Raw genomic sequence first — 20,621 nt, forward strand, 5'->3', positions numbered from 1 at the left:
TGCGAGCCCTCTAGCTTCATCTCACCCCCTAGGACTCCTCAGGCTTCTGAATTCATCTGATCAGTGGTACCTCCATTCTCCTACCAAACTCAAAGCTTCTGGCATCTTCTGCTCCTGTTCCATTCAGCCCTTTTAGTACTATAACCTGGGATTAGCTGCTTCCTCCCAACAATTCCATGCTTGTGGTCTATTAATCTCTGAAGGATCGAGATTAGGAACGTAGGTTTTAAAATCAGACTGACCCATATACTCTCAGCTTCCCTGAGCCTCTCAATTTCCTCAGCCCTGCAGTGGGAAGGCCCGTAGTAAATGTTGCCTTGGTAAATGTGGACTCTGACCACACGGCTACCTCCCATCAGAGCATCGCCGGCCTCCCCACATGTACCTAACAGGATGAAGTCTGGACCCTTAGCTAGGTGCCCAGTTCAGGTGGGAAAAGGCTGGCCCCTGCTATCCTAGGCATTCCTGTAGCTGCCTGTAGCCCACATGGTCAGCCTGGTGCCACTGAGCACATGTTTCCTTACAGGCAGGGAGGCTGCCGCTCTGTGCCCCCCCCCCCCCAGCTCCTCACCCTTCCAGATGTGTGCTGATCACACTAGTGATCACCAGGCACCAACCTGTCATTGGCCCCTCACCAGAGTGTCCCAGTTATCTCACCCCTTCAGGCCTCGGGGAGGAAAGACGGGAGTGAAGAAGACTCCATTTCCAGACATTTCATCGTTACCCAGTGGATGAATCCACCAGGATGGCCATCCACCAGGTACTGTTATGGCCATCCACCAGGTACTGTTAAATCTAACGGTCACCATGGAGATGAGCCACTGGTCAACCCTTGGCAGTCCTGCTCTCTGTACTGGAGTGGCGAGGGCAGGGTGAGGAGGGGGAGCACACCGGGGACTCCGCTTCCAGCGAGAAAGAAGGATTTCCCGAAAGTTTGGACTCCGCGCACAGCGCTGCGGGTGCTCTCTGCCTCCAGACACGCTGTTGGAGGATGGTCTCAGCCAGGCCAGAGTGTGCGGCAGGGCGTGGGGTGCAGGTCCTCTCCGTCCAGCTCCCCGAGGGCACGCGCTGCGCGAGAGGGAGCCGTGGCCTGGGTTTCTTTCTGCCTTTCGGGCCTCGTTAGCTTTTGTCTCCGAAGCGCGGAGCTCCGGGGTGGCCCTGGCTCCGGCGCCCTCTCCCGGGTGGGGGTCTGCACGCTCCCTCCTCGCCAGCTCGGTGCAGGGGGCGCCCGCCTCTCTCCCCGCCCCCGGCCTGGACCCGCCCCGCGCCTGTGTCACGGCGGGGCCGGGGGCGGGGAGCTGCCGGGCGGGACATCCGGCCACGGTCCCTCGCCGCTCCCGCCAGCCGCCCGCCGCCCGCTCCGGCGCCGCAGCCCCGGAGCCGGCCACCCCCACGCGCGCTGGGTTCTCCCGCCGCCGCACCCCTCCCTGAGACCTCCCGCCAGCGGCGGGCCCAAGTCCCAGGCTCCCGCCCCCAGCCCGGGCCCGCCTCCCCGGCGGCCCGCCGACCTGCCGGGCGGGCGCAGGCCCCCACCTCTGGAGCACCATGTTCCCCCGCCCGCTGACCCCCCTGGCGGCCCCAAATGGCGCCGAGCCCCTGGGCCGGGCGCTGAGGCGGGCCCCGCTGGGCAGGGCCCGGGCCGGGATTGGGGGGCCGCCCCTGCTGCTGCCGTCCATGCTGATGTTCGCGGTGATCGTGGCCTCCAGCGGGCTGCTCCTCATGATCGAGCGGGGCATCCTGGCAGAGATGAAACCCCTTCCCCTGCACCCTCCCAACCGCGAGGGCGCGCCCTGGCGCCAGGCCCTCCCCAGGCCTGGGGGCCTGTCCTTGGAGGCCGGGGACCCGGACTTGCAGGTGAGGCAGGACGTCCGGAACCGGACACTGAGGGCAGTGTGCAGACAACCAGGCATGCCCCGGGACCCTTGGGACTTGCCCGTGGGACAGCGGCGCACCCTACTGCGCCACATCCTCGTGAGTGACCGCTACCGCTTTCTGTACTGCTACGTCCCCAAGGTGGCCTGCTCCAACTGGAAGCGGGTGCTGAAGGTGTTGGCGGGCGTCCTGGACAACGTGGATGTCCGCCTCAAGATGGACCACCGCAATGACCTGGTGTTCCTGGCCGACCTGCGGCCCGAGGAGATCCGCTACCGCTTACAGCACTACTTCAAGTTCCTGTTTGTGCGGGACCCGCTGGAACGCCTCCTGTCTGCCTACCGCAACAAGTTTGGCGAAATCCGAGAGTACCAGCAGCGATACGGGGCGGAGATCGTGAGGCGGTACAGGGCTGGCGCCGGGCCTAGCCCTGCAGGGGACGATGTCACCTTCCCGGAATTCCTGAGATACCTGGTAGATGAGGACCCTGAGCGCATGAATGAGCACTGGATGCCTGTGTACCACCTGTGCCAGCCTTGCGCCGTGCGCTATGATTTCGTAGGCTCCTATGAGAGGCTGGAGGCTGATGCCAACCAGGTGCTGGAGTGGGTGCGGGCACCGCCCCATGTCCGGTTCCCAGCCCGCCAGGCCTGGTACCGGCCGGCCAGCCCCGAGGGCCTGCACTACCACCTGTGCAGTGCCCCTCGGGCCCTCCTGCAGGATGTGCTACCCAAGTATATTCTAGACTTCTCCCTCTTTGCCTACCCGCTGCCTAACATCACCAGGGAGGCCTGTCACCAGTGACCGTGGGTAGGGGCCAGCAGCTGTTGGCGACGGGTGTTGACAATGCCAGCTGCCTGCCATTTAGAGAAACCCTGGCTCTGGGGACTTGGGGCTTCTCCAGATGCCTGGATGGCTGGGACTGCCCTTGGAAGTTCCTTGTCCAGGGTGGGTACCCACAGCAGCTCAGAGTTCAGGGTCAGTTGGACAGGAGGCCTGGGGTTCCCCGCTGCGGGGGTTTCTTAGGGGCTGAGTGACCTTTCCTGCCCTGGCCCGGGCTAGACACCAGTTTGCCAGCAAAGCAACGCATCTGTTCTGAAGATTGGCTCCAGGCTCCTGGCTGCAGGGACTGTGCCGTCCACTTCATCTACCTTAACCTGTGGCCAAACCCAGAGGTGACACCAGTCAGGAGAATGACGGGGCGGGGATGGGGGTTGGTGGTGGTACTGGGCTCTGATCACCATTCATCTACTCCCTGCACCTCGGGGCTGCAGGCAGCATTCGTGCCTTATAAATGATTTCTGTGCCTTTCTGCTTCAGACTCAGAATTTCCTGCACTTTCCAGATTCTTTCCGTTTCTCCAAGGAGAGGAAAACTGAGTCAGGGCCCTTGCCTGGTAGCTCCAGGACCTGGCCCTGCACACATCCAAAGATCCCCTGTGCCCAGCCTTTCTTGGCGGGGGGGCTCTAGGCACCCTCTCCCTTCCGCCAGGGTTGTGACTGTGGCTGGTGTGTCTGGCTGTCTCCTTTCTGACTCATTTATTTAAAATTTGTACTTTATGATACAATGCTTGTGAAGGCTTTGTTTTCCACATTGCTGAATTTGTAATAAACGTGGTTTTGTATACAAATTGTAATTGTCCTTTGGGGCTCCTGTGTGTGCAGCCTCTCCATGATGCCTGTTCCCCCCAGGTCAGGAGAGGGAGCTTGCGGGTAGAGAAAGTGAGACCAAGTTTAAGTTGCTCGGGGCAGTCCAAGGGGCCGTTTCCATATCAGGGAGCCTCTGGGGGCTTCCCATAGGCCTTACCCGATCACAAATGCAGCTTCTGGGATGCCACCCAAGGACAAGCCCCATTAGAAATGACCCCATGTCTGGAGCACACCTACAGGGATTATTCCCTGAAGAAGAGGGTAGGTATGAGACAGTGGCTTCTCCTCCTGCTAGGCAGGAATACTTTTTGACTGAGGAGGCCACACCCGCAAAAGGGGATTGTGCTGTGAGCCGCAGCAGGTTATTCCTGGCAGCGAGAATTACAAAGAAGGCAAGGAGGTTGAGGGAGGAGCAGGGTCTTGCTGACTTAGGCTCAGAGGAAGTTGTGGGCGATGTGGGAGGAATACAGTCTGAGCATTAGAGGATAGGCCTCCATGTGCCTGTTCCCCCAATGCTGTCCAGAGTTCCCAGAACCACCAGGGGATGGAGAAAAGGCAGCTGGGCCTGCCCTGCCCGTGGGAGAGAAGCAAGGCCAGAGCTAGCCCACCCTTGTTAGCCTTATGTCCTATACTTCCATTGGGAACTGCTGTACTTAGGGACCCGAGGTAGTGGTGAGAAGCGCCAGAGGGAGTGAGGGAGGGAGGTGGGAAGTGCCCCTTTGCAGATACCTTGCTTTGGCCTGACTTTAGAGGAGAAATCAGGGGAGGGCAATTCTGTGGGCACTCATGGTTCTCCACCACAACTCCTCAGGAGACTTTACTTGATTCTCTGTGTGGATCAGAGGCCCCTCTTTGGGGCCCCCTTGGCTCTTTTTTTTTTTTTTTTTTTTTTTTAAGATTTTATTTATTTATTTGTCAGAGGGAGAGAGAGAGCACAAGCAGGGGGACTGCCAGGGAGAGGGAGAAGCAGGCTCCCCGCTGAGCAAAGAGCCCGATGCCGGACTCGATCCCAGGACCCTGGGATCATGACATGAGCTGAAGGCAGATGCTTAACAGACTGAGCCACGCAGGCATCCCAGGGGCTCACCTCTGATAGCATTTAGCTGCTCCATTGTGACTGCCCTGTGACTTCTCCATCTCCCTGACTGAGAATGCAATTCTGTGAATTTGAGACCATGTCTGTCTCGTTCCTTTGACATTCCCAGGTCCTAGCCCAGGGGGCTGGCATGCAGTAGGCATGCAGACGGCCGGGCAGAACGAGGGTCTACTTCTTGCTGCGGGACAGAGAACACTGTCCTTGGAGTCATCCAAATGGATCTCTCCCCCAGCTGCCTGACCACCTTTCTGAGCCTCCCCGCCCTCCACTGGATCACCAGAATCATAGCAGAGTCCTGGGAGGATGAATGAAGACCGAATGAGTAAAAGGACCTCTCCTAGCACCTGGCTGAATGCTAGTTGAATACCTGATCCCTCAGAGGCATGTGGGGACAGGCTAGAAGCCAGGACACTGTGTCCCTCCAGCGCTGGAGACTGGAGCTGCCTTTGGGCAGAGCTCCTTCAACCTGTGGGTTCATTTCCCCTGCCAACTGGTCAGGCCTGGTCAGTCCCTCCCTGAGCTTCCACAGCCCTCAGGAGGCCCCCCTCTTCTATCCTCCCCCCAGCTGCTGCCCCCCTGGGCTTGGAACAGCTGCTCCAGACCTACAGCAGCCACTTAGTCACCCACCCCCACTAGGGCCTGCAGCGTGGGGACCCAGAAAATGCCCGCCCCCCACCCTGCATGCCTCATTTAAATCTCTCCACAGACCAAGAGCATCCTGTTGTTATACGGACACGGAAACTGGCATAGAGAGTAAGTATCTTGCCCAAAGTCCAACCCAGGGCTGTGTGCCTCCCAGATTCCAGGAGGCAGAGATCGGGGGTGGTGGGGTGGGAAGAAAAGGGAATAGGAAGGGGAAGGAAGATGAAGGGTGGAGCAGGTTGTATTGGGGGCACTGGCACGCGTTCTCTCTCCTCAGTCCTTTCAGATTTTTTTTTTTTTTTTTTTTTTTTGACAGACAGAGATCACAAGTAGGCAGAGAGGCAGGCAGAGAGAGAGGAAGGGAAGCAGGCTCCCTGCTGAGCAGAGAGCCCGCTGCGGGGCTCGATCCCAGGACTCGATCCCAGAACCCTGGGATCATTACCTGAGCCGAAGGCAGAGGCTTTAACCCACGGAGCCACCCCAGTTCTTTCATTCCTTTGTTTACAGAGATTCCAATTCAATCCCGCTGACACTTACCAATCCCTGCCCTGGGAAGAGTGGGGGTCCAATGAAGTCCTTGATGTGGTTAGCTTATTGGTTCCTCTCCTCCCGGGCAGAAAAGAGAGCCAGGCCACAGAGCACTCTGACAGCCAGAACCAGACACCTGTGGTTCGGGCAGGAGAGCTGAAGGTGAGAGGGAGACTGTGCTGAGACAAATTGTCACCTACCACCATTTTTCCCTGGAGTCAGCCCTGGGGGACTTAATTTGTCATCTACCCTTCTTTTCAGGAAAAAGGGCCTCTTAAAAGGAGGTGTCAGAGAGCTGTGTGTGGCCCCAGTAGGGCCTGCCTTGTACTGGGCCCCCAGGTCAGACCTAGAGGTATGTGGCCAGCTCGGAGCCACCAGGGCTAGGGCCAAGGCATCCACAGAACTGGACACCTGGACTGTGTCTTCTTGGAATTCCCCCTTTGCGTTAGGTCGGCCCTCGTCCCCACACAGAGCTACAGCCATCGGCTGGCGCCTCTGAGGACAAGGGTCCCCTTTCAAACTGGCTCCAACCTGTACAGCCTAGCTCCCCAGGGTACGGTGGATGGGGCTGGCAGTTTAACTTCTCTCCCTGGCTGAGGGCCATGAGCAAAGGAAAGGAGAGGAGCCCAAAGGGGCTGGCCACCGGGCTCTGGGCCCTGACTCCACTCCCAGGCTCCAGTTCTGGTCCATTTTTCATCCTGTCTGATGCTGCTGCCCAGAAACCACCTCACCTTAATTTCTGAGGTCCTTTCCTCCCCCTTCTACTCCCCTCCCTCCCCTTCCTTCCTCTCCTCTCCCTCCACTCCCCCCAACCGCACCGCCCCACTGTCACCCCTGGCCCCGCCCTCCAGGAGCGTCTCACAACACAGACCCTCTATGGCAAGCAACAAGGTGCCCACCGGAACAGCTAACCACCACCGTCCCCACCCCACGCCCCTGCCCTCAGGTGAGCACAGAACCCTCACCTTTTCCAGGGGTCCCAGGACAGTCAGACCTGCAGACCCCTTCCCAGGGTGGATCCAGTGTTTGTTTGTTTGTTTGTTTTTATTCCTTGAACCAGTCCCTGCCTGCTTTCAGGCAACAGGGGAGGTCGTCTCTCTCTTCCTGAAGGAAAATCCAGGTAATTAACAAAGCTACTCTGAATCAAGAGCATGTTCCCAGGGTGTTGCCAAGTCCTTTGCCTTGTCACCTTCTTCATTCTTACAACCCAGCAAGGTAAGTTGAATTATTCCCATTTTATAGATAAGGAAACTCCTGCTAAGAGACAGCGGTGTTGGGATTCAAACCAGCTCCAGGTAGTGCTTGCCCCTCCCAAAGTGGGCCAACTTGCGTCCGTCCTAAGTTCTCCAGCTCATTGCATCTGTGATAAGCATCGTGTCCATTTTCTCAGATATTTGCACCCTTCCCCAGCCTTCTTTCCCAACACTCCATGCATGATTCAGTCCACAGGCCCCTCTGGCTATTATAAAATTCTCCGAATTTGCCCACCCTGAGAATCAGCTTTCAAGTGGTGTGTTGGACCCAGACCATGAATATGCTGGACTTTCAGCTCAGGTCCTGTGAGCAGCAGGTGTCAAGACAGAATTAGACATGCAGGAGATGGATAGGAGCAAACAGCTGTGCAGGATAAAGCGGGAGGAGCAGGAGTAGGCAGGAAGAGCCTGGCACCTGTGAACGGAGAGAGGGAAGGAAGATTGGGTGGGAAGAGTCTCAGATTACCGTGAGGCTCTAAGAAAGGCCCAGCAAGGCCAGTGGGGAGTCCTGGAAGGTGCGGAAGGGGAAGGTGCGGCAGCTGGCGGCTTTGCACTTCTCATAGCAGGTTCTCTTGAAGGGAGATGTGAGCCGGCCATCTCCATGGCTGCCACACGCCACCACCACCCCCAACATGGCTGCCCTAACCCGTGGGGATTGCTCCCCTTGCATTCTGTGATGACCTTGGCAAGAACCAGAAAATCGAACCTGGCTGAGCAAGAGCCTGTCAGTCAATTCAGTCAGTGGCTGGGGGATCCTGAGTTGAAACTCTGGCCCGTGGCCCTTTTCCGGCTTTGTTGCAGGACCACTGTCCCCCTGCCCTTCATGGGGGCTTTGGAAGACACGTACCACCAGCACGCCCAAATGCCCATGCCCTCATTCTCAGGGGGTTTTCTCGTAGTTTACCCAGCTTGCTGCGGGTTCTCACTGTTGTTGGTCCATGTGTCGTTGTCATTCATGAGGTGGATAGTGACACTCACCTTCACCTAGGTTCCATCTTGCATAGGTTCCCATCCTTTCAGCTGAGAACAGACTCGCCCACAGGGAGGGTCTGGATGCTGGCGCCCATGCCTCCCAGCAGATGTAGTCTAGGCTTCCTCCCAGTGTGATCATGCAGCTGGCTTTAAACTCAAGGGGCAGCCTGAGAGGGAGGTGAGGTTGCCCTCGAGGGAGCTTCTGGGGACCCACATACCCAGGAATACCACGTCTTCCATAGCATTCTCATCCTGAGCTCTTCAGCTTGTTACTGCCCGGTTCTGGACCCAACCACATGGAGACAAAGAGAATCACAGCTTCCATCCTGACCCCAGGGATAAGAGAGTTCCAAGAGTCCCAACACTGTGGCCAAAGGGGCCATCAGGGTAGAGGAGTCCATGGGAGCTAGAGATCAGGCTGGACCCTGAAACAAGTGTCTACAAAGGGCCCCAGACTGCCTGGAGGAAGGCACTTGACACAGGTTCAAGAACAGTGTATTTGGGGGCGCCTGGGTGGCTCAGTGGGTTAAGCTGCTGCCTTCGGCTCAGGTCATGATCTCAGGGTCCTGGGATCGAGCCCCGCATCGGGCTCTCTGCTCGGCAGGGAGCCTGCTTCCTCCTCTCTCTCTGCCTGCCTCTCTGCCTGCTTGTGATCTCTCTCTGTCAAATAAATGAATAAAATCTTTAAAAAAAAAAAAAAAGAACAGTGTATTTGGCTGGGCAGGGGTGGGGGCGATGGGACAAGGCTTTCCGGTTGAGTAGCTAATGGGGGTCAGCTGACCCCTGGCAATTCTGGCATGTCTCTCCACCCCACAATTAGAAGCTGTAATGAGCGTCTTCCACAGAAGCTGCTAGATGCTGTGGCAGGCCAGTCCCCTGTGAGAGGGGTCTCCTGCTGCCTGGGTACCAGTGTCCAGTAATAAAAAGAGCACTGTTCTGACAGATGAAAGATAGAGCTGGTCTAACTAAAGTAGGAGAGCCAGGAGGGAAGAGCCATCCCCTGCGCAACTTTTAGGGAGGAGTCTTTGATTTTTGTCCCTGTGACTACCCTCAGCCCAAGCCCCCATGGAGAACAAAAATGAATAGACGGGGGACTGGGGAAGCAATGGGCACAGAGGAGGAACACAAGGAAGGGGACTCATAGTCGCATCTTAGACACCTGGCACTCCTGAAGGCTTTTCTCAGCTACTGGCCAGTGAGCCCCTCCCTCCTCTGAAGTCCCATGGTCCCCAGTGTACACTTCTAGGAAAGTTTTCAAACCATGGTGTTGTCTGTCCCTGCCCTGTAGATAGGGGGTTTCCCAAAGGCAAAGGCCAGGCCTTGTTTTGCTTTGTATTTGGTACATAATAGGTGGTCCATAAGGGCCGAATAAGTGAAAAGTCTGATGATTGGATGGATGATTACATGGATGGATGGGTGGATGGGTGTATGTGTGAATGAGTGTGTGTTTATGTGTGCACCTGTGTGAATGGAAGGATGGATGGCTAGATACAGAAGCAGTCGATGGATGGATGGAGGGATAGGTGTGCATGAGTGTGCATGTGTAGGTGTGTGAATGGGAGGATATACGGAGGTACATAGTTGGATAGATGGATGGATGAATGGGCTGACATATGGATGCGTGGATTGGTGGATGAGTGAGTGCATGGACAGATGGGTAGGAGTGTGTGTGCATGTGTGAATGGAAGGGTGGATAACTAGGTGAATAAATGGATGGATGGATGGATGGATGGATGGGTGGGTGGGTGGATGGATGGATGGATGAGAGAGTACATAAGTGGTAGATGGGTAAATGGCAGCAAGGAGAATAAAGGAAATGGAACTTTTGCAGGAAAAGGAATCAGGAATCACAATGGGCACCTGGCAGCTAGCATATTGCTTCTCAGGAGGAGACTGGAAGGAAGGGGAGGTGTTCCACCAAGGAAGGAATAGCAGAGGTTTGGGAAGTGGAGGAAGCAGCCCACGCAAAGCAGGAGAGAAGGGGTGTCACCTGGACTGGTGGTAACATAGCCAGGTAAGAGAGAGGTCCTGAAAAGTGGAACCAAGGGAGGAGTGAGGAGGCGAGAAGTGGCCATGGGAATTCCATAAAAGGAAGGCTTCCAACAATCAAACACCTTCACTAACATGGAGATAGAAGGGGGCTGTGTTCCTGCCCATGTGTTTCTGGCCCATCCAAGCTGCCTAGAGGAAGTGGGTCTCAGCCACCAGTGGTTATTGTGACGGGAGTTCCCTGGGGTGGTAAGGACAATGAAGAACCCCATTCCTGCATTCCAGTCCAGGCTCTGCCACAAGCCTCTGATGATCTCTCTCAGTCCCTTCTCTGAGTCTCAGTTTCAACACCTGTCACCTTCACCATCCCATGAGGACTTGCAGATCACGAGGAAAGGAGCTTTCCATGGCATAAAACTGCACATACAGAGGGCTGGAGAACAGCAGCGGGGTGAGAGCGTAGGAGTCAGAAGGTCCTGCATTCAGAAACTTGCTCTCTTGCTGAGACACTTAACAGGGCCCATCGAACAAGTCTCTATGCCTTTCTGAGCCTGTTCCTCTACAAGTGAAATGACCAAAATAACATCTCTCCCAAGGAGTTGTAGTGAGGGTTCAGAATTAGTCACAGACACACCTAGCACTCAATAAATGGAAGCCAATACTATTACATAGAAGGGATTCGTCAAGCCACCATGCACGACTGGGCAGCCAGGGCCCGGATGTAGGCTGGGTCTCCCCAGAGAAATGAGCACTTCTTTCTCATTCTCACAAAAATACTGTGTGCTTCTCAAGGCCTGCCCCTGGAAGGCTGTCTCCAGCAAGCCTGGGATTAAAAGTGTCATTTCCAGCTTTAATCTCTTACATTCCACAGAGGAGAAATCTGCAGGCCAGGCACCGAACATGGCTGAGGACCCGGGCTGGATGGGTCCAGACTTCCTCCTCCCAGAGGGTGGAGAAAGAGAGAAGGAGCTCCCTCTCTGCGTCGGGAACACGGTCATCAGCCCTTGAGGGGCCAGGCAGAGTAGGGGAGGCTCCCACAAGATCCCACACCCTGAGTCCTGCCACCATCTTGTGCCAGAGTAACCCCACTGTGCTCCAGCCACTTTTCAGTTTTAGGGCGCCGTCCCCGCGTAGATGCGAAAGTCCAAAAATCATAAGAAACTATCGTTCATGAACTGCTCTTTGGGCCAGTCCATATATAAAGAGATGTTTATATACCTTTTCTCTTATTTTTTATTTTGAGAACGTTCTAACCTCCATAAAAGTTGTGAATATAGCCTATTGAATACCCAAAAATGTAGATTCATCGGTTGGCATCTTGCCACCTTTGTTTTATGCCTCTGTATATGTATGTTTTACTAAACCATTCCCTTCCAGAATAGATTGCCGACATCTCAACGCTTTGCCCCCAAAATATTTCATCATGTGTCTTCCAAGGAAAACGACATTCTGCTATATAACCCCATATATAATCAAACCAAAGATGTTTTACATTAATACAACAGTAGGATATGGTTCACCTCCAAATTTTCTAGTCATTCAGATGATATCTTATGACTTTTAATTTTTAATTTTTAATTTTTATTTATTTACTTATTTATTTGACGGAGAGAGACACAGCGAGAGAACACAAGCACGTGGAGTGGGAAAGGGAAAAACAGGCTTCCTGCTGAGCAAGGAGCCTAATGAAGGACTCCATCCCAGGCCCCTGGGATCATGACCTGAGCCGAAGGCAGACACTTAATGACTCAGCCACCCAGGCACCCAGACTTTTAATGTTTTAAATCCAATCAAGGATCATGCGCTGTCTTTGGTTGTCATGACTCCTTAATCCTTAGCCTCCTTTCATCAAAAACAGTTTCCCATCTTTATTTCCCCCCCTTTGGTCTTCCATGCCATTGACATTTTGAAACATTCAAACCAGTTGTTTGTATAATGTCCCTCCATCTGGATTTTCTGGTGGTTTCCTCATGGTCAGATTCAGGCTGACCTGTATGTTTGACCCTCCTCGTGGCTCTCTGATGGATTTTGCTCTTCCATTTTACAGAAATGGAGACTGAGGCTCCAAGAGAGCTGTCACACAGCTGCTGAGAGGCTGACCCAAAGTGGATGCAGACAGCTTGGTGGTTAGTCCGGGCTCACACTCTACACTGCCAGGAGTAGCTGCAAAGTCTTCCCAGGTGGGTTCTTAGGATAGATTTGTTATCAGCCCTCTTTAGCACATTGGCTCTGAATAGGGAGCAGATTTTGACTGATGCTGGTAAGGGGAGAAGAAGTACCCCCGGGGGAGGGGGTGTCTCCAACATACTCTACAGTGAGCCCTGATCTCTAAGTCTGCCCTGGCAAGAACCCCCAAAAGTTCCTTTAGGCTGTTTTTTTTTTTTCTTCCTTAGGCCATTTTAGAAATCTGACTTTTTCTGCCCCACTTCTAGACCTCCAGGGGAAGTAATGCATCACTTTACCCACCCACACACACACACACACACTCTCACACGCCACATGTCACACACTACCAAGGGTGTAACAATCTTCTCGAGACCATCATCAGTGGATTCTGTCCTGTTGCCTAGCAACCCTAGGGCATTTCAACCCTTCCTAGCCAGAGGGTAGGTAGAGAGGGCACCCATGTGACTGGCTGGGTATCTCTTACTCTGGAGATCTTCAAGCCCTGCTTCCTTATGTCTAGTTGCCTAACAACCAAAGGGGTCCTTGTGCTCAGGGGAGCTCCCCTCCTCCTCATAGGGGATGAGCAGAGTTTCTCTAGGGCCTTCCCTCTTGGTTGGGGAGCCATAGAGGTGCATGGTGTACTGCAGAATGTGGGGCTTCTCCCCGGGAGGGGTTCCAGAAAGCTAAGAGGAGGATATACACCTCCCCCTGCAGCAAATCTTTGAAGGGAAAAGGGTAAAAGGAAAAGATTCAGTTAAGAGCCTCACCGTGCCAGGATGGTGAAGCTTCCTGTGGTACGTGCCACACAGAGGTTCCAAGCACCGTGGCCAACAGTGCTGGGTCAGGGTCATGGCCATGTGCCTCTGGGAAAGGAAAGAGATGGATGCCCCCCTTACCTGGGCGGCTCCTTAAGCATCCAAGCCTGAAGTTAATCTCTAATATGTGTGCATCACTTTAACCATTTGATTTGAGTAAGATTTAGGCCAAGGGTCCTTGCCTGGGGTCCTCAGGACCCCTTAGGGGTCTGTGGGGGAAAAATTACATCTTTCTTTTCCCAAACCTCTTCTAAAATGTCTGAACTGTTTTATAAGATATTGTAAATTCATAGTTCTACGAAATAGTAAAATTGGGGACTTTATCATAGAAATCACAGGTAGTTTTTATCACTTCACAGTTTTTGAAGATATTACCAGCTATCGATTATACTCAACACTACTTAGAAATTACACGTTATTAAACTTGCCATTAGATCCTTAATGTGCTCATGAAGAAGCATAAATCACGATCACAGTTTCATTTTTTAATATTTTGATAACTAAATGTCAATGTAATTGGTTTCCTCTGTAATCCCTTCCTTTTTTTTTTTTTTTTTTTTAATACAAAACATTATTCTGAGCCTTCACCAGGCCACCAAAGGGAGCTGCAGTACAAAAAAAAAGTTAAAAGCCTCAGGTTTAGGCTATGAAGGTTTTGTCAGACTAAAACCCAAAGAAATATTCTGGGGAGTCTTCTCATTTTGAATGTTCAGTGTTGATGGTAACGTAAACAAATTACTGTATGGCATTCCTGAGGCCACACCAGCCCTATCAGCTTCTGAGTTTGCATTTACAGCGGAGAGGATGCCAAGCAGCTCCACCCGAATTGTTCCATTCTGATTAGAAAAGAACAGAGACGGGCTCCTGGCTGGCTCAGTCCGTGGAGCAGGCAACTCCTGATCTCAGGGTTGAGTTCAAGCCCCACGATGGGTGTAGAGCTTACATTTTAAAAAGTTTAAAAAAAGAGCGCCTGGGTGGCTCAGTCAATTGAGCCTCCAGCTCTTGATCTCAGCTCAGGTATTGATCTCGGGGTCATGGGTTCAAGCCCCGCATTGGGCTCCACACTGGCCGTGGAGCCTGCTTTAAAAAAAAAAAAAAGGTAAAAGAAAAAAACAGAGACAGATGAAATACAGAAATGGTGACAATACCGAAAAGAAGAAAAGAAAAGTGGCAGGAAAGTTGGTAAGACATAGTGTACTGACCTAAAGAACGTGCCACCGCAGGAGTCAGGAACAAAGTCAGGTGGGCAGAATTCTGCTGCAGCAACATGGTATCACTTATCCCATTAAATTAATGCTTTCAGGGTCACCTGGGTGGCTCAGTTGGTTAAGCATCTGCCTTCGGCTCAGGTCATGATCTCAGGGTCCTGGGATGGAGCCCTGCATTTGGGCTTCCTGCTCAGTGGGGAGCCTGCTTCCCTCCTCTTTGCCTGCCGCTCCCCCTGCTTGTGCTCTCTCGCTCATGCTCTCTGTCAAATAAAAAATAAATAAAATCGTTTAAAACCTTAATGCTTTCAATTTAGATCACTTGTAGTAATAATTTTGTTTAAACTTATAATTTTGTTTTGGTTTTGCAGTATAATAACTATTTCATAATTTAATAATTATTATCAGAAGTGTCGTTAGCTCCATGTCTTGTACTTAGGTGGGTAGTAAGTTGCTGGCAGAGCTCTGGGCGTTTTTTTCCTTCTCTTTAATGGGGGTCCATTGCTCAAGGATGAGAAATGCCGGGCTCCGGTACTCACCGGCAGCTCCTCATGTTTCCTTCTCTACCTCTTTTTCTTTTGAAGAATGACTAAGTTAGGGCCTCAACCATGGGAATGACTCAATTTCAGAGGCTTCCCAGATACAGGTTGAAATAGCAAATTAGGGGCGCCTGGGTGGCTCAGTGGGTTAAAGCCTCTGCCTTCGGCTCGGGTCATGATCTCAGGGTCCTGGGATCGAGCCCCACATCGGGCTCTCTGCTCAGCGGGGAGCCTGCTTCCTCCTCTCTCTCTGCCTGCCTCTCTGCCTACTTGTGATCTCTCTCTGTCAAATAAATAAATAAAATCTTTAAAAAAAAAAAAAAGAAATAGCAAATTAGTAGAACTTTCTGCAGGTGTCAAGCATATGCATGATTCTTTGATTTGTCCAAAGTCCCTTTCCCACATCGTGAGGACTGAAGTTGATGGGTAGTTTTATTCCGTGAGCATGTTGGACTGTGTTCAACTTTCTCAAGATCGGGTTTCCTTGTGATGTAAGCACTACTTATGAAGTGGGGGGGACCCATAGTGTCATGAAGTCAAGGGGAGAAGCCAGTCTGAACATATGATGGACATAAAATATTGCTCCTTTCCTAATCTACTCTGGAAAGCATTTAAGTCATGTTTTCTGTAGTTCTATCGATTGATTGAAGGATAGAAGGATATTCTAAGTATTATATGTATGTGTGTGTGTATATATATATATTTTTTTTTTCCTGTAGCAGGGGCTGAAAATTAGAAAACCTACAAAGTTTCATAGGGTTCAGTGTTTTAAGAGTGAAAAGTAGTGATTAACTTTGACCCTCTCGAGGATGAAATATCAAGCAATTTGCCAGTGTTGGTGTTTTAAAATAGTGCATATCTCTCTTCGGAGCCCCATTCAATGTGGCAATGTCAGGCCCAGAACTAAAGGTCCTTCTCTGTTTGAGGGTCCCAGCTGCTTCCATTGTCCCTCCGCTGCTGTGGGGGCTTTTCCAGTTGTCCTGGTGACCTCACTCTATGTTTCCAGGCAGGATACTCAACAGCCTGCGGAGGGGAGCCAGCCTTAGACAGTGCCCTTGCCCCCAGCTGTGCCCTCTGGGCAGCTTCCTCTTGGCACTGCCCCCCCCACCCCTGCCGCTGGACACTGCCACTGTGACCTTACTCCCAAATCAGCTCCCTGTGCCACCACAGCTGACCCCTAGAGTTTGGGATCATTTTTCTTCTATCATTCAGCCCTTGAAGTGTGCAGAAAGCTCAGGTTTACATTCCTTTTCTAGAAAGAACTTGGAAAATAAGTGTCCCAGGGCCTGGCTGGAGGATCCTGCTTGAGGATTGTCAGTATGAGCAGCATCAGAAGAGATTCCCAGACAAGTTCTTTTCACGTGTCTGTCCTTGTAGTAAAACACACGTAACCTAAATTGATCCTCTTTGAACAGTTTTTTTAGTGTGTGGCACAATGCTGTTAACCATAGGCGCATTGTTGCACAACAGCTCTCAAGAACTTTTTCATCTTGCGTGACTGAAACCAAACCCATTAAACCAGCTCTCCTGATTTCCCTTCCCTGGGCTTCTGGCAACCACCATTCTACTTTCTGTTTCTAGGAGTTTGACTCCTTTCGATACCTCATATAAATGCAGTTCTGCAGCATTTGTCTTTTTGCGGCTGGCTTATTTACTCAGCATCATGTTCTCAAGGTTCATCCCTGTTGTAGCACGTGCCAGGATTTCCTTCCTTTTTTAAAAGCTGAATAATAGTCCATCGTATGCATATCCCACACTTTGTTCTTGTTAAGCATCGTGGTTGCTTTCACATTTTGGCTATTATGAATACTGCCTAACCGGCATCGGGCATCGACATGCAAATATCTCTTCAAGATCCTGCTTTAAATTCTTTTTGGATGGGGGGCCACCTGGGTGGCTCAGTCGTTGGGCATCTGCCTTTGGCTTGGGTTGTGATCCCGGGGTCCTGGGATTGAGCCCCTCATCAGGCTCCCTGCTCAGTGAGAGGCCTGCTTCTCCTTCTACCACTACCCCTGCTTGTGTTCCTTCTTTTGCGGTCTCTCTCTGTCAAATAAATAAATAAAATCTTTTAAACAAAATTATTTTTGGATAGGGCACCTGGGTGGATCAGTTGGTTAGGGGACTGCCTTCAGCTCAGGTCATGATCCCACGGTCCTGGGTTCAAATCCCCCATTGGGCTCCTGCTCTGCAGGGACCCTGCTTCTCCTTCTCCCTCCGCCTGCCACTCCCCCCCCTGCTTATACTCTCTCTCTCTCTCTGTGTCAAATAAGTAAATAAAATCTTTTAAATAAGCAAATAAATTCTTCTTGGATATATACCTAGAAGTAGGATTGCCACATCACATGGTGGCTGTATTTTTATTTATTTTTTTAAAGATTTTATTTATTTATTTGAAAGAGTGAGTGAGCGAGAACACAAGGCAGGGGAGAGGCAGAGGGAGAAGCAGATTCCCCCCAGAGTGGGGAGCCCGACGTGGAGTTCAATCCCAGGACCCTGGGATCACGACCTGAGCTGAAGGCAGATGCTCAACCGACTGAGCCACCCAGGCACCCCTGAGGAACTTCTACACTGTTCCCGATAGCAACTGTGTCATTTTACCATCCCACCAACACTACCATCCCACCAACACCAGGGCTCCGATATCTCCACATCCTCACCAACACTTGCTGTTTCCTGTTTCATTTTTGTTTTGTTTCTTACAGTGGCCATCCTAATGGGGACAAAGTGACATCTCATTGTGGTTTTGATTTGCATTTCTCGGATGATTAATGATGTTGAGCATTTTTGCATATGCTTTTTGGCCATTTATATATCTTCTTTGCAGAAATGTCTATTCAAGCCTTTTATTCGTTTTAAAATTGGGTTATTTGGTTTTTTTTTGTTGTTGAATAGTAAGAATTCCTTATGTATTTTGAATATTAACCCCTTATCAGATAAATGCGTTGCAAATATTTTTCTCCCCTTCGGTAGGGCTGCCTTTTTACCCTGTCGTTTCCTTTGTTGCACAGAAGTTTTTAAGTCTGATATAGTCCCATTTTGTCTATTCTCGCTTTTTGTTTTGTTTCGTTCTGCTTTGCCTGTGCCTTTGGTGGTGTATCCAAGAAATCATGGCCTGTCCAATATCATGAAGTTCTCCCCCTGTGTTTCCTTTTAGATGTATAGCTTCAGGTCTTACATGAGGTCTTTAATCCGTTTTGAGTTCATTCTTGTAGACAGTCTAAGGTAGGAGTCCATCCTGGTTCTTTTTCCCTGTGGTTATCCAGTTTTCCCAACATTTGAAAGACGGTTCTTTCTCCATTGTGTTGTCTTGGCACCCTTGTTTTTTTTTTTTTTTTTTTTTTTTTTTTTTTTTTAGACAGAGATCCCAAGTAGGCAGAGAGGCAGGCAAACAGAAAGCAGGCTCCCCGCTGAGCAGAGAGCCCGATTCGGGACTCGATCCCAGGACCCTGAGATCATGACCCGAGCCGAAGGCAGAGGCTTTAACTCACTGAGCCACCCAGGCGCCCCTCTTGGCACCCTTGTCAAAAATCATTTAAGCATAGATGTGAGGGTTTATTTCTAGGCTTTCTGTTCTGCTCCATTGGTCTATAATATGCCTGCCTTTTTGTCCATACCATACTGCTTTTGTTACTGTAGCTTCATAATATGTTTGGAAATCAGGAAGTATGACGCCTCCAGCTTTGTTCTTCTTTCTCAAGATTGTTTGGCTGTTTAGAGTCCTTTGAGATTCCACATCAATTTTAGGATTTTATTTTATTTTTTCTATTCCTGCAAAGAATGCCATTGGTACAACAGAGGTTCTTTCCCTGTGGTCCCAGAATCTCCAGATGGCACTTGGAGTGCTGAGGGCTCCCTCAAACTGTGTGTGTCTGCCTCTGAGCATTTTTATCTGGTCTCTGCTCAGACATCTGGGGGTTTTCAGGAGCCTACAGATTGGGCTTCTAATCACTTATTCCAGAAAGGTCAAGAGTGATCATCATGGGCTGACAGTTTGTCATGATACAGGGAGAAGCCTCACATAGACGTAAAATCCAAAGGAACACATGGAATACAAATCTGGCCTCATTGTTACTTAATATCGTTAGTGATTTTTTTTTGTTACCGCAATGGACACTTGGGGGAGGATAACTACTGTCCTAATCCATACCTTGAAGGCTTTGTTCTTAAGAGTGACATTCCATTAACTGATTATAGTTGTCGGATTGTTTTGTCCCAAAATGCATGTCTGCTTTTCTCAAAACCTGGTCCTCTCTTTCTCTCTGGGTCTCTGCTAACCTGTCATCTCAGACTGTAAGCCTGGCAGTGCGTAAAGGACAAGTGTTATTTTTAATTGTCCCTGCCTCATTGTATTAGCTGTGGGAGTTAGGTGATGGAGTTGTTACTGTGCATGGTTCCTGCTGGTGTCTGGGCAGGTTGCAGGACAGCTGTACCATGTGTTGACACATTGTGTCCAGCAGTTGGCATTCTTTTTTTTTTTTTTTTAATTTTTTATACATTTATTTTTAAAATTTTTAAAAAAGATTTGATTTATTTGAGGGGCGCCTGAGTGACTCAGGTCATGATCCCACAGTCTTGGGATCAAGCCCCACATCGGGCTCCTTGTTCAGCAGGAAGCCTGCTTCTCCCTCTCCCACTCCCCCTGCTTGTGTTCCCTCTCTTACTGTGTGTGTCTCTCTCTCTCTAAGAAATAAATAAAATCTTTAAAAAAAAAATTTTATTTATTTGAGAGAGACAGCAGAGCATAGCAGAGCTCAAACTCACGACCCCACTCACAACCCCAAGATCAAGAGTCCTGTGTTTCACCGACTGAGCCAGCCAGGTGCCCCCTAACATCTTATATTCTTTTTCCTTTTTTTTTTTTTTTAAGATTTTATTTATTTATCTGACAGAGAGAGATACAGCAAGAGAGGGAACACAAGCAGGGGGAGTGGGAGAGGGAGAAGCAGGCTTCCCCTAGAGCAGGGAGCCTGATGAGGGGCGTGATCCCAGGATCCTGGGATCATGACCTGAGCCGAAGGCAGACGCTTAAGCACTGAGCCAGCCAGGCGCCCCCTAGCATCCTGTACTTTTAAGCACAATGGGACAACACACTTTTCACAATAATTCTTAATGTAATCATTGTTAGTGAGACTGCTATGGGCTGAATGTTTGTATCCTCTCAAAATTCATTTGTTGAAGCTCTAATCCCCAATGTAATAATAATAGTAAGGGGGGGGGCCTTTGGGAGGCAGTTAGGTTCAGATGACATCATGAGGATAGAATGGTGTTTAACATCTTATAAAAGAAGGAAGAGGGGCGCCTGGGTGGCTCAGTGGGTTAAAGCCTCTGCCTTTGGCTCAGGTCATGATCTCAGGGTCATGGGATTGAGCCCCACATCGAGCCCCACATCGAGCCCCACATCGAGCCCCACATCGAGCCCCACATCAGGCTCTCTGCTCAGCAGGGAGCCTGCTCCCCCCGCCTTCCACCCTGCCTGACTCTATGCCTACTTGGGATCTCTGTCAAATAAATAAATAAAATATTAAAAAAAAAAAAAAGGAAGAAGAGGAGGAAGAGACCAGAGCTCGCTCTCTCCTCCTTGTGAGCACACAGTGAGAAGGCAGCCATCTGCAAACCAGGAAAAGGACTCTCTCAGCAGACAGTAGATCTCCCAGTACCTTGACCTTGGACTTCCCAGACTCCAGAACTGTAAGAATTGAAAGCTTGTTGCTTAAGCCACCAGTCTATGGTTTTCTATTATAGAAGCTCGCACTGACAAAGGCAGAAACTCTTACTGCTAAAAACATAAGTCAAATAGCAGGATCTTTTACTTAATTTTTCATAATTAATATTTATTTAATGTGTCTTATAGATCTGAATGGAAGGTAGAGAGAGTGGAGCTGTTCTTTCAAACTC

The 20,621-nt window shown here is 50.8% G+C and overlaps 1 protein-coding gene across 1 annotated transcript; it reads left to right on the top strand.

The window, feature by feature from the left end:
* The first annotated feature begins 1,508 nt into the window (after positions 1-1,508).
* LOC111162118 (carbohydrate sulfotransferase 14) lies at positions 1,509-3,498 on the top strand. Its single transcript, XM_022526300.1, has one exon. The coding sequence runs from the start codon at positions 1,546-1,548 to the stop codon at positions 2,674-2,676; it is 1,131 nt and encodes a 376-aa protein (XP_022382008.1). The 5' UTR covers positions 1,509-1,545; the 3' UTR covers positions 2,677-3,498.
* Positions 3,499-20,621: the final 17,123 nt, after the last annotated feature.

This window comes from Enhydra lutris, unplaced genomic scaffold, assembly GCF_002288905.1.
Source record: "Enhydra lutris kenyoni isolate GAN:26980312 unplaced genomic scaffold, ASM228890v2 scaffoldscaffold4, whole genome shotgun sequence".
Taxonomy (NCBI): Eukaryota; Metazoa; Chordata; class Mammalia; order Carnivora; family Mustelidae; genus Enhydra; species Enhydra lutris.

What these genes read in the sequence shown, in the direction of transcription:
- LOC111162118 (XM_022526300.1), top strand. Translation starts at nt 1,546, where the DNA reads ATGTTCCCCCGCCCGCTGACCCCCCTGGCGGCCCCAAATGGCGCCGAG.